The sequence below is a fragment of the Phoxinus phoxinus genome, assembly GCF_949152265.1.
Source record: "Phoxinus phoxinus genome assembly, chromosome: 9".
Taxonomy (NCBI): domain Eukaryota; kingdom Metazoa; phylum Chordata; class Actinopteri; order Cypriniformes; family Leuciscidae; genus Phoxinus; species Phoxinus phoxinus.
The window spans coordinates 6,795,525-6,809,164 of NC_136884.1; the positions used below are offsets into that span (position 1 = coordinate 6,795,525).

General features: G+C 37.6%; 1 protein-coding gene across 1 annotated transcript; it reads right to left on the bottom strand.

Moving 5' to 3' along the window:
* Window positions 1-858: 858 nt before the first annotated feature.
* Window positions 859-12,016, bottom strand: adm2a (adrenomedullin 2a). The gene is made up of 3 exons (XM_079622281.1): window positions 11,896-12,016; window positions 11,378-11,590; window positions 859-4,067 (listed from the first exon to the last, which is right to left on the bottom strand). Exons 2-3 carry the CDS (start codon window positions 11,455-11,457, stop codon window positions 3,659-3,661), a joined length of 489 nt encoding a protein of 162 aa, XP_079478407.1. The 5' UTR covers window positions 11,458-11,590; window positions 11,896-12,016; the 3' UTR covers window positions 859-3,658.
* Between the last annotated feature and the right edge of the window lie 1,624 nt (window positions 12,017-13,640).

Below are 13,640 nucleotides of genomic sequence, written 5' to 3' on the forward strand. Positions count from 1 at the left end.
ATGGATAAGCTTGGACAGATATTGCAGAGAGACAACGACATATTTGTTAATAGTTATATAACTTATAACGTTAACAGTACAAGGTGACTACAGGACCCGAGTTATGATAATCTGTGAAAAGTAAACATGATTTAATATCTGGGCTAATTTATGTAGAATAAAAAAAAAGAAGCAAAATTATGATAAATAAGAAATAAAAAACGATACATATTTTTTTATAATAAATTATATTTCAAATGAGTTAAGATAAATTATAATTAAAAGTAATACCATTGAATTATGAGTTTAATTAGCAATTAAATAAAACAAATTTTTATCTATATATAATGATACAACAGTTGTCTTGGATTTATGGCAGCAACACCATATGTGGATGTGGCATCATGGGGAAAAATTTTTTTGGGTTGTCAAATTTTCTATTTACAGGCTTATTTGTCAGTTATGATAAATGCAGCTAAACGTGTCGAATAATAGGTCAGGTAACCAAGATAAAACATTTTTCTAGACCTCTGGTATGACGGGAATCTTCAAGCCATGTGATAGTACATCATTTTGATCATGTTTATGGAAGTACTTTTACACTACCATTCAAAAGATTGGGGTCAGTAAGATTTAATAATCAGTACGATAAAATTGACTTCAGACTGGAAAAAAATAAACCAGCAACTGTTTGGTTACCAACATCCTTCAAAATATCTTATTTTTGTGTTCAACAGAGCAAAGAAACTTATACAGGTTTAGAAAAACTTTTTTTTGGGTGAACTATCCCTTTAATTTGTGTTTTGCGACGTCTGTGTGTCCTTTCAAAGTAACAAACAGACGCTGTTCACATTTAAAAGAGAACAACACATCAGATTTCATCTCACTACTGTGTAGTGCTTTATTTCACAGACAAAAAAAGAACATTGTATGGGCGTAACAGACTGATTTTATCGTCTTCCCAAAATATATATTTTTTCGTACCCAGAGGAAGTCTCTGAGGTGTGAGAAAACACTGTATGTGATAAATAACGTCTTTGGTGACATAGATACACAAATGCAAACATAAATACATTAACTTAAATATCAGCTCTAATAATAGGATTCACAAAAGAGAGTGTACATTATACTGACTTCTTCCTAATTCAGTGTGCTAACACCCTTTAAAATACATTCATACAGATCCTGCTCAAATTCATAACACAAAACTCACAAATCTGAAGTTCAAGTGACAAACATAACATGCTTTAAAGTGCTTCGCATGGTAGTAACAACACAACTGACCTTTAGTATCGACTAAAACATTTAAGGTTATGCTCGTGGTCAGGATGACGTTCATTCACACAAACACACACACACACGTCTTTAAAAGTCACAGATTCATATCGTTCTTTGTATTCCTTCATCATAAAGACAGTTTGTGCCCAGTGCTCATCTGTGAAAGCTAATGCTTGTGTTATTCTTAATGAACCAAGTAGGGCTTTAAAGGGGGACAAAGGTCATGAAAATATGCGATACACAGGGGCAGCACACAAAAACACGCGCGCACGAAGAATGATCAGGGCCAGAGACTGACGCACTTGTTACGTTCCAACCCATGTCACCAAGACGTTCACAACAACTCATCCGACAATAAATAAATAGATAGTTAAATAGTCGAAAAAAAGGAATGCGATCAATATATAAGTCAACATGAGGCTCTCCCTGTGCATGTACACAAAAAGTACAGATTAACCAGGCTCTCAGCAGTTTAAAAGCCTTTTAATGGTCAGTCACGAGACATAAATCAGATCGATTACAGCAGAGCGAATGGTGTCGAATATAGAGAGCCTTTGAGCAGATTAGAGCCAAAGCACCAGCGATTACTATTACTTCCTATGATCATCATCATTAGAATCTGCCAGGACAAAGAGAAAGACTTTTACAGTTATCAACACCAACAAATCCAATTGAAACTTAAGCCTATGTAAAGATAAAAGATCACTATATAACAGTATAGTGTGAACGCACAGAAAGGTATCAAGTAAATTCAGGTTTTTTGGTCGGCTCTTTGCCTTTCTGGAGTCATTTGAAAGCAAGTTATCCTATAACACATATAGCACATAGTGGGAAACCTAATGCTTTCTGAGAGTTTGGCCTGGACACCTTGCAGAAATTGAGTATTTGATGTTTAAGTCGGATTTTTAGGATTACTTCAGCTATTTTAATCCTCAGACATGCACTTTGATGTCTCACAGCATTCCCTCGACATCCACAGACCCCCAAAAGCCAGGGAAAGTTTCTAGGAGTTTTAAATCGCTCGGTTTTTACGGCTACTTTTCCTGTGTCTGCTGGGTATTTTTGGTGTGTGTATCCACCCACGTATTCAGACATGATTATTATAACAAAAGGGGAATTCTTAAAATACATGACACGGATTGAGAGTGTTTTTGGAAGGCCATGTTCCCGAAAGACTTTGGCACGCTCGCGCCTCATATTTTGGTATAACTACAATCTTTAATTAGAGTTACAAGAATGAGCTTGTGAATTACATAAATGACGCCAGTCGATGTGTGTTGAGAATATTTTGAGGGCATTTGATGACATTAAAAATTGTGGAATTTACTAAGAATATTTTTTTTGTCCATACAATTCGAGTCAATGGGGTCCAAAACTAACAGTGAATCACTTTGACTTGAACAAGTCATATAGGGTTTGGAACGACATGAGTGTGAGTAAATGAAGACACTTTTTTTTCACTATCAAGATGGGAGAAATGGTTTTCAAATAGCCCTAGTTTTCTCCGTTGTTATGGAGCTGTAACCTTGGTTATGGTTATTTATGGGTGAGTTTTAGCCATCATTTAAGAATGCTCTGAAACGTCTTGCTTCTGTTTATGAAATGTGGCAAAGCCCAGCAGGATTCTGTCAGAGTGGAAACTGAGACCTTGGGGATTATAACTCATTCTCGTGACTTTATAAATCACGTGAAGTGTAATATTCCAGGCGCCAGACCTCAAAGTGCATGGAAAAGCAACAATGTGTTAATCCGGATTCAGCGGCGATTGCTACTGTATTGTTCGTGGGTTCAATCAAGAGACCACTGTGTTTATAAATTCACAATTCGCCATTGTCTAAAACCCAAGATTTAAACCCAAACTTGCAGTAACTATTCATGTGAGAAGGTATCAGTTGGGGGTCTTAAACAAGCTCCAAAGCCATCAGAGAAAGTCTGCTTTCTTCTTAAAAGTGCACTGGAGACACGAGGTCTTTTCGAACACACGGCCCTCAGACTGACAGAAATCCGATCGCACACCTCGTTGAAATCCACATTAAAGGCTCAGCGGGTTTGATCAGTGGTGTAGAAGTTAACAGCCTTTGATGAGTCTGGATGTAATGCGGCATAACCCGGAATAATCTCTTATCTGAAGACTTAACAAGATGACAATATCAAAATAAAGAATCTGTTTTGAGTACCATAAAATGAGAGGCCAGAGTCAAAGCGTTTCAGAGGCACCAAGTTCAAATAGTTGCCATCAAGTAACAAGAGGTCCAAAAAGGCATAGTATACACTCCAGAAAACCAAGGCAGAGAGCAGGAAAGAGTACTACAGCAGTACCGCAATACAATAGACAAACACCAGGACAGAGACATGTAACACGGTTTATTGGTCTTAGTTTTAGCCGGACGTCCCCCTAGACTCATCCGTAGCTGTGTGGACTGCGCGGGTTAATGGGGGAGTCTTCGCGCCCGCTTTGGCCGGCCAGCTGGTAGAGGCGGTGACTGAGGTTTTGTACCTGGCAGGTACCGAGGACACATCCGACGCGCATCAGCTGGCCGTGGTGATGGTTGTGGTGGCCTCGCGAGTGCACGTTGCGACGGTCTCTCTGCCTAGGGCTTTCAGCTGATTCCCTGGATTCTCCTGCTTTTGGCTGACCAGCGTGGAGTGGGTTTCCTGTTGGGTCTGGAGGCGGTGGCCTGGAGAGGATGGCCCTCCACAGAACGGTGCGGTCGATGGAGACGCCATGGCCAGTGTTTGGGCGCTCAGTAACATCTGGAGAGATGGGGCCTTCCTCTCTTAACTGATGGAGTCTTGTCATGAAGTCCAGCCTGCAATGAGACAGAAGTAGGACTTATAAATATTGCTCTTGAACAGGAATTTATGTGTTATTTTATTACACTCTGGAATACTTCATTCTGATTGGTCAATCTAAATTATATTTGACCTATACTGTTGTCAAACAGTACAAAAAATTATATTGTTAGAAATATTATGTGATTACATTACATTTTATACAGTGTCTACTTAACACCAAAAACAAATTTGAATTGTATAATATATAATATATTTTATAATTAATATTATTTAAGTTATATGAATGTTTCTGTAGATATAGGTATACAGTATATATGCAATTAGGTGTTTAATATCTATGAAATAGGCAGGTTAAATTTTTTTCAAAATAAACGACTTTATTTATTTAGCTAGTGCATGAATATCGGTTGTAAAGGTGTGACGTATAAAACTATTAGAAAAAAAAAAATAGCACATTTAATAGTGAAATTTGAGTTCATAAAAGGCTTGATTCAACATCAAGCATAATTTACTGCTGATACTAAATGTGCAGTTTGGTCAACCGTGCAAACATGTACTGCAACCACACTTATATGCTCACATTTACTGCAAGCACACAATAAATGCTCACTGTTCGAAAAGGGTACTCTTTGGGACACAGCGTTCGGTAAACACACTTGATTTACTCCGGTTTTGCAGTAATGGCTGAGGCCATCTGCCCTCTGTTTGATTATCACACTAGACACTGAAGCCTTTGGTTTCTGCACAGGCCACTAATTCAGGTCTTGCTCTTAGAATTAGCAAGCAGCGGCTAGCGGATCATGGCAGGTGCATGTTAAGGCGGCGGCAATTTTAAGCCTCGTGATTCGCAAAGATCCCTGCATTTTTGTACTTCTATTTCAAAATGAAGTGGGAAAGGATAACTATAAAAGAGCAACCCATTTATACAAAAACCCTAAAGCTGAAATTTGACAAATGACAGGGTGTATTGTTAGGTTGGACCACACCATCTAATCTCACGGGGTCATATCAAACTTAGTGAAAAAGCTTGCTGAGTAACACTGACTTGTGCCAGACATGTGTTTAGCATTTTTGCTCGCACGTTCTTGAAAGCTTATTTTTCTTGAAAAAGCTTGACATTTTCTTCTTGTTAATATCTTCTTTCCTCAGAAAGATTACTTGCTCAGTGTGCAAACTATGCAGCCAGCTGTTTTTTTCCTTTGCATTGTGGTCAACCGAAATACCACCTCTTTAAAATATAATGATTATCTGCCCAAAGTGTCTCAGAATTTCCCCCCGTTTTAATGTAACGCCACTGGTCTAATAAGTTATGCTGTATTCAATTCTTGCGAATTCAGCAACTAAGTCTCCACACCTCTGAAAACTATCTCAGCAGCTTCACATGATCAAAGTTAAGTGTCTTCCCCCTGACCAGTAGTTTCTCTTTGAGCTTGATCCAACTATGACTTTTTTTAAGATGCTTAAGCAGAGATAAGCTGCCCGTAGACTTCATCCGTATGCCCTTTGACCTTCTCCGAGACTCCATTGTCACACATCCATATTTCTCAAATCCCTCTGCTAGACCACCCTGTCTAATGGCTCATCCTATGTGTCATCAGCAAAACTCACTCACATTGCAAGTACGGTTGCCAGGATGTTAGAGCAAGTATTGTTTCTAGAAATGTCATGTTTATCCATCCTATTGTGATCCTTCTGTGAATAAACTTGAGAAGGGCAGACACTTTCCATATAATTGAACAAACGTGCTAATTAAAAATCTCACCTGGCGACATTTAACCAACAGACCACAATGAAATAGGATCTGTGATTCTGGGCTATTTCTACGCTGAGCATAGTGTTCAGCTAGGAAAATTAGCACCTGCCCCTCGTAATTCAACCCATCATGGGATAAAGGTGGTAATCATGTTTTGCAGAAACTCTGTTTGCAATGCGCTCCCAGAAACCAGAGAAGCAGTCGAGTTTTACGTCGAATTAAAGTTGAAGGCTCTATCAAATGAACAATCAACCTGGTTATGTCCTGAAGTACAAGCATACAGTCTTTGATAGTGGACTTTGTGTCTTGAGTGATTTAATCTTTTGAAATGCAACATGCTCTTTGCTGCACACCTCTTGTCGGCCTGGTACTGGCAGACTGCCACGAAAACCCTGTGATGCCTTGTGGGAACAAATCCTATGTGGGGAAACAAGGAGATCTGATATTTGATTGTGATTTACTACTTGATCCTTCACTGAGAGAGGCAGGTCAGATGTTTCCAGATCAATCTAGTTGCATTGTTTGTTCTTGCCGTAAGGCTGGGATTTTTGCACCTCTATGAAACTGGTCATGGCTGTTTGTGAGTTGGTCATCAGCTGGTTATATTTAGCTGGACAGAAAAAAATAATTATAGTACCTGCGCTCTTTTATGGGAAAAGTGACCGTGATGACCTTCTCTAATTATGTTTGTCCAGCTTCTATCACGGTCATAATGCACATAATGGGAACTTTATGTTCAGAAATAGTAGGATAAAAACGAATGCTCAGTATTGGAGGGAACCTGCAATGTCAATGGTAGGCATACACCATGGAGAAGTTTTCAAGTATTTTTGTAATATTATTTAATAATGTATATATATATATATATTTTTTTTTTAATATATTTAATTTGATATTATAACAATATATATGAAAAATGTCATTAAAAGGTGTTTAAATATACACACACACACACACACATATATATATATATATATATATATATATATATATATATATATGGGCACTTTAAGCATTAAACTGTGGATAGCAATAGTGAAACTCAAAAAAGTGAAAGTGATTTAAGTCTGTTAATGGTTAGATTATGCTGTTGATAGGGGCTTTTTAAGCCCTTCCTCCTCTTGTGTGTTTGTTTTTATGGTTATGGTTTCTGATCAGAGTGGAAACATGCCGCTTGAGGATGAGGAGAAAGGAATTCAGGTCTTAGTTACTAATCCACAACGGAATTCTGCCTGACGGATGAGTTTTCCCTCTCGCCTCTAACAATAATGACCAAGCGGCGTGGTGTAAAATGCTAATGTTTATGTTGTAAACGGAGGACTGCATAACTCAAGTCCAAACATGACCGGCCCAGATTCCCATTGAGTGTGAACCAACTTGTCACAGACAACACGCTTCCTTGAGTGAGCTTTAGGACTCGTTTCCTCCAGAGTTAACAATAGGAAATCAATAGCTTAATATGACAACGAAACAGCCTTTTACTTAATTGACAGTAGAAGAACATTGTTTTGTCTGATGCCCTACATGATAGACAGTAACATCGACTTCCTTAAATCCTGATTATAGAGTATCAAATGTCTCACATTTCAGTGAATTATAATACAGAGCCAATCCTCTCGACCACAGCGTTGAACCAGACAGTGTTCGATTCAGTCATGGAATGCAGATGATACACTTTAAAAAAATAAAGGTACTTTACTGGCATTGATGTTCCATGATGAACCTTTGACATACATGGAACCTTTCCATTGCACAAAAGGTTCTTCATAGTCTAAAAAAATTATTCAGATTATTGAAATGTTCTTCACACTAGAACTGATCCCTGCATTTCTTTTGGGGAACCTAAAATGTTTTTTCCATATTGTTGTGAAAACCATATATACATAGATACAACATTCAACCGCCATCTTGGAACAGTCAACGTGTCGTCACTCACATTAAGACACTCACACTCAATGGACTTTATGCACAGCTGCACTACTTCCTGAACTTTAGCCAGCTCCTTTGTTTCCTGTCTGCCATTTTTGGAAAAACTGATTAATCCAGGTGTATCTGATTATTGTTGTTGGTCAGGCACACCTGGATTAATCAGTTTGTCCAATAATGGCAGACAGGAAACAAAGGAGCTGGCTAAAGTTCAGGAAGTAGTGCAGCTGTGCATAAAGTCCACATTGCGCAGATTCTGGTTTTGAACGCTGAGATGTAAATTTCTGAATAAATAAATAACTTTTCACAGGTGAGAATATTAACTCAATATTACAGGTTTTCACTGTGGTACTTTTTTACTTTTATTATAGTAACTTTTTATTGTCGTGTTAGCTTATAATGGCCCATAGAAACGAATGAGGCGAAGTTGCGAATGAGGAATATATGTGTATATACAAATATGTGTACAGCAAATAATCTAACCCCACCACAGTGGGGCAATCCGATTTCCGAAAGTAGTTAGAAAAATAGATATCTATATTCTCTCACAAACTAAACCTCTTGATATTATGTAATGGAGAAAACTGGAGAAATGGAGAATAATGGCTATGTTTGCGTCGTTTTTTTTCAGAGACCAAAATCATGTTTAAACCACACCACAACGGGCTTCACTAACCGCCATTTTTGATTCAGGGACAGCATGTCACAGCATGTTAAACAATAAAAATCCCTGACTGATATTTGCAACGGTTGCTGTACGTTCTGTGTACATGGATGGTTATTATCGAACACTGAGTGAGTCCATGTGAAGAACGTAGAGTTCTCGGAGATGAATTAAAACAAGAGAGAGAAAAAGCTGAGAGGGAGAGATTTTGAAAGGTCAGAGATGAGATAGGGACTTCTTTTGCGATGCTCTAATCAGGCTTTTTGGAGATTTGAAGCACCCGGCCACATTGTATGCAGAAGAGCGGTGTGAACATCCTACTAAACCTCTCAAATGGGTTTGGAATGACATGAGGGTTAATAAATGATGAGAGATATTTTGATTTTGGGTGAACTGTCTCTTTAAAGGCACCTGACATTGTTGCAGTAATCAGAAACTGTCTGACACCACATTATTTATCAGCTGTTTATTGTCGCTTTGTAACTGTAAATCGACTAGTCAGACGTCTGTGACTAAATATCAGTCTAATGTCCTCACCAAATATCGCTTAGACCAGCAGAAAAGCATGCAGAATGCCTGTGCAAAAATTATACTGTAAATATTGTAGGTCAAGGACAAATACAGTCCTTGCCTTGACATTATGGTTTGTCATGTAACAGTATTGGGTGCAAGGCGGGTGTATTGGGTCACAAGATATTAATGAGCTTCTATGAAGGCAAGAAAAAGTTCTGGGGAAAAAACTACCCATTAAGTTTTGCCATTCAGATTGGGAGGGATTACAATTTTATATTACAGCTTTTCAAAGTTTGAAGTATCAGTTTTAGTTCATCTGTTCCTCAGGCCAACAAGATTAAGAGAATTGCACGGTTCAGCAAAACGGATGTGAGCACAGTATGCAGGTGTCAGCCAGAAGAGGGCACACAGACACACTCATACTTTGCAATTCATTCCTTTTGTCTGCCGTCATCAGTCATCAGCCAGAAATAATGACTTGACAAAGCATGTCATTTAATGCAGTTTTCAGGAATAACTACCCCAATATCCTATTTCCGAGATTTGCTGCCAATCAAATAAAAAAATACAGTATAACTAAAGTAGTCTACTTGATAAAACACCAATCTGTTAAAAAAAAAAACCTACCACCATATTTTCAGATTTGTTGAGGAATTATACTCTATTTCCAGCACCACTTCAGGCTGTTTCTTATTCGCCTAACCTTGACTCAGAAATGATATCGTTTATCACTGCTTAAAAAAAACACATTGTACATTCATTTGTGTCGCTTAGTTTGAAGGCATGGCAGTCACAAAGTATTTTACTAATCACATGATGAGCACCAATTGACTAACAACTTTTTTTTGTGAGGGTAGGAACCAAAAACTACATGATGCAATGACTTTAGCTGCTTACCTTATGTAAAAGGGCACACTGTATAGTAAAACTGTCTTATCTGAACCCGTTTAATCTAAGTGTTTACTCTTTGGACACAAACTGCACGCCTTTTCTAATAAAGGTTCAGAAAAGTTACTGAAAGAGTGTTTATTCCTGGTCACAGGCAGTAAACTGCCATAGTACAAGATAGCTATAGAAACTTTTAAAGTTTTTCTTATATCAGGCAATTTTGGGGAAATGGAAATGAAAATCCGATAAAAAATGCACATGTAGCCTAAAAGTACTTGGAAATCGACTTTTCATAATGTGACTTGGTTCCTTTTCCAAAATGAGGTTTTGGGCTTCCCCACTGGTCACACATTTGTCTGCTTAAATTCGATGTGTTGTGAGCATGATTTATGAGTAATCATTAATAATATATTAATAATAGACCCTTTACATATTATATTTATGTACATGTTTAATGCTTCTATGGAGCTTTGACACAGCCATCATCTTTCAGAGGCACAAACTGGAATTAATTAAACAGCTCTGGTCATGTGACTCTTTACATCAGTATTCAATGCGCATTCAAATAGTTACTGTTATGCAAACTTTGTATATGAGAATGTATATAGCCTAAACTCCTTATCTGTAGGCTATATTTATAAACTAGCCTACTATCGTGTAAAGTGTTAGCCTACTGTAAAAGTTTGCTTTACCAAGGAGGCGGCCAACTATGCTGGTGAATGAATGGTGGGATGCGTGCGTTTATACTGTCACGTCTACCGTCCTAATGACCTTGTTCACTGCAACCACTTGCCTATCCATCGCGACTCTCGACAAAACATCCTCTCTTTGTGTAATAAACTTTTTTTTTTTTTTTACATAATACATCCCTGGTGCCAGCCTACTTCGAAATACTTCGGGTGGAAAGTTAATTGTGCCTTTCAGTTTCAACAGGTGTGTTGTTTAACTTTTTGAAGGAGCTAAGATTGAATTATTTGCGCATTCGACTCGGTTCTTTTGATTAATCCGTTTTAAAGATTCATAAAATATTTCAATAAAGCCGTTTCTTGCTGCCGTTCGTGCATTGTATTAATATGGGTCTTTATTGTAATTTTATCCTTATCCAGTTCATAAAAACATAAAGTCCTATCATTTACATTTATACTGAAATACATGTAGCCTATACATTTCTGTCTTGAAAAGGTATTTGCCCATTTTAATTAAATGCTAAGCTATTTATCAAGACTTACTCAGTTTGTCCACTACGTCCGTATCTGTAAAGGGCAGCCTAACTTGCATTTTCAGACAGTTTTTGGTTTAAATCAGTGATTTATTGACTTAAGTAGCCTACCGCTGATTGGTGAACAAATCATTTAGACCGGTTTTGTAAACGCGTTCAGCAGATTCATTAAAAAGATTCGACTCAGAAGAACGATTCCTTCAATAGACAACCGTTTTTTCATCCCTCAAGAGAGTTTAGTTAGATTAGCCTACTTCACCACAAAAAACACACACAGGCAACCTCCACCCAAATAATGAGCATCCAGAACAAAAGTTGGACCGACCAACAAATCTGAGACATTTAAAAGGCGGATTCCTACCTGTTTCTCACCGGTAGAGCCAACAGTTGTGAGGAGAGCAGGCTGATGCAATACACAAAAACCGGGAAAAGTGCTCTCATCGTGGGCGAATAATGTTCTCACGCCCCCTTGGTCAGGAGGGGGCTTCCAATGCACCTGGTCAGTATTGAATTTCCAGCTACTGAAACTTCCAAGTTGGACCCAAAATGTCCAACTCCAGGGTACTGTGGTGTTCTTAAAATAAAGAAAAGAAAAATATTAATTGATGCCTATAGATTTCTCCCCGCGCATATTAATAACACATCAGGCTATTGCTAGCAATTTGCTTTGCATCAAATAGTCTACTTCTGGTATAAATGCCGGCATTTAATACAAATGATTAAACAAAACTGGAGTGATGCACGAAGTAGTTATAACCTATCCATCAGCTCTAATTAGTTGCAAACTAATTAAAACCTACAACTTTCCCTTAGTTTCCTTTTTAAATAGCCATTCTGAGTATGTTATACTAGTACATCATATATATAAACTTTACTGACCTTTATCTCAGGTAATATCTAGTGCCACGCGCAAATCTGTCTTGAGAATTTTCCCACGGGTGTGCACGCGCTCTCCAAGATCAAGCTCTTGTGAAGTCTGAGGTTCAGCTGACATTGGCGCGTTTAAATATGAGGTGGGCGGGACTTTTCAAAGGTGTGTCGGTCGGATACACACTGGATCATACAACTACTCTGAGTCATTGTCATATATGGACAAACTTGTTTGGTGTCAAATGCAGTTATTTTAAGCATAACTTGCTTGATATTGCAATTTAAGGCAGCTCATTAAAAGCTTTGTAATTTGAATAACAGGCGTATTTATATCTTTATGAGATATAAGCAATCGTTTTTGCAATGCTGTGTCTGGTGACACTGACCTTCCACATTCTGATCAAAAACAAAATGCATCCCTTTAAATGGTATAACAGTAACCAAATTTACTACATTTTTCCACCTATTTTTACCAACTCACTAACCCCCTTCTCTTGTGTTTATCTCTAACCATTGGGGTGAGTGTGCAGAGGGGATAAGGATGCTATAGACTTCCCCAGAAATTCAGGAGGGCAGGACGCACCCTAGCATAATCAATGTGCATTTTAGTGATAATTGATTGGATAGACATTCTCTTCCAATTGTGTCAAAGCAAACACTTTTTTGCACTTTTTTGTTGTGAGATTATCTGCTGTCATTTTATGTTGTACAAAAAGTACTATATAAAGAGGTGTTTGAATGGAGAATTGTACACTTGTGAGTCTTTCTTTTGTTTGAATGGGCTTAAGTGTAAGTATTCTTCCGAAATGATGATGTAAGCTTATCGAATGCGTTCAATTCACAGCAGTATTTTATTATGAATGTGAAATGGTTGTCATGAACTATTATTATCATTATTATTTTCTTATATCTCTTACGCATGGTGCAATTTCAATGCCAATTGAGCATCAAACAAACTTTTGAACTGAAACAATTTTGTGGTATTTTCCCCTTTTCCTTGAATAATCAAGGTGTCACAAGCTCTTATATATATGTGTCATTTTAGCTTCTGAATGCTTTTATTAAAACTTGTCCATGTTTGAGCAACAACCGTGCCATCAATAACAAATACACAAAAGATTTAAGAAGATTTAGAAGACACTCCGGTCAAATAAGGTTAAAGTCAGCATGAAATGGGACTTGCGATAGTCTTTTCTTCACTATTGTCAGGTATATCCGGGTGAAACGGCTTCTCGAACAAGAAAACACGTAACTCGCCAGTAAACACGTAATCAGAGAAGAAAGGAGATGTCATAAGATAAAAATAATGATGTGCATGGATAAATAAATTATAATAAATACTTTAACATTCCATAAAATAAATTAAAAAAAATAATTTCATGGTGACTTTATGAAATCGGATAGTTTACTAATCACATTCCTTCACAGTGTCTCACAGCTCCAGTGTGAATATATGTCACTTATTCAGGTCAGTGTTGGACATTTATTTAGGTTTTTTTTTTAGCTTTAAATGAGTAAATGTGTACTGCTGCTTTGTATGTGACTGGGAAAGACAATTAAAGTGAATATAATGAGCAAGGTGACTGAATAATGCAGTAATTCTTAGATCAGCGAGTTGTACGTGTCTGGGAATTAACCAGGTTGGCAAGTGCCTCCATTTACATAATGCTAAAAAAATCATATGACAGCAGAACTGTGAAGTGGAGCCAAATCACAGACGAGAGCAATTGGTCTCTTCCTCTGATCTTTCATCA

Excerpts from the sequence above, each read along its gene's own strand:
- adm2a (XM_079622281.1), bottom strand. The coding sequence starts at position 11,457 with ATGAGAGCACTTTTCCCGGTTTTTGTGTATTGCATCAGCCTGCTCTCC. Across the intron at positions 4,068-11,377 it reads GCTCTACCGGTGAGAAACAG|GCTGGACTTCATGACAAGAC; the intron begins GTAGGAATCCGC and ends GTCTCATTGCAG.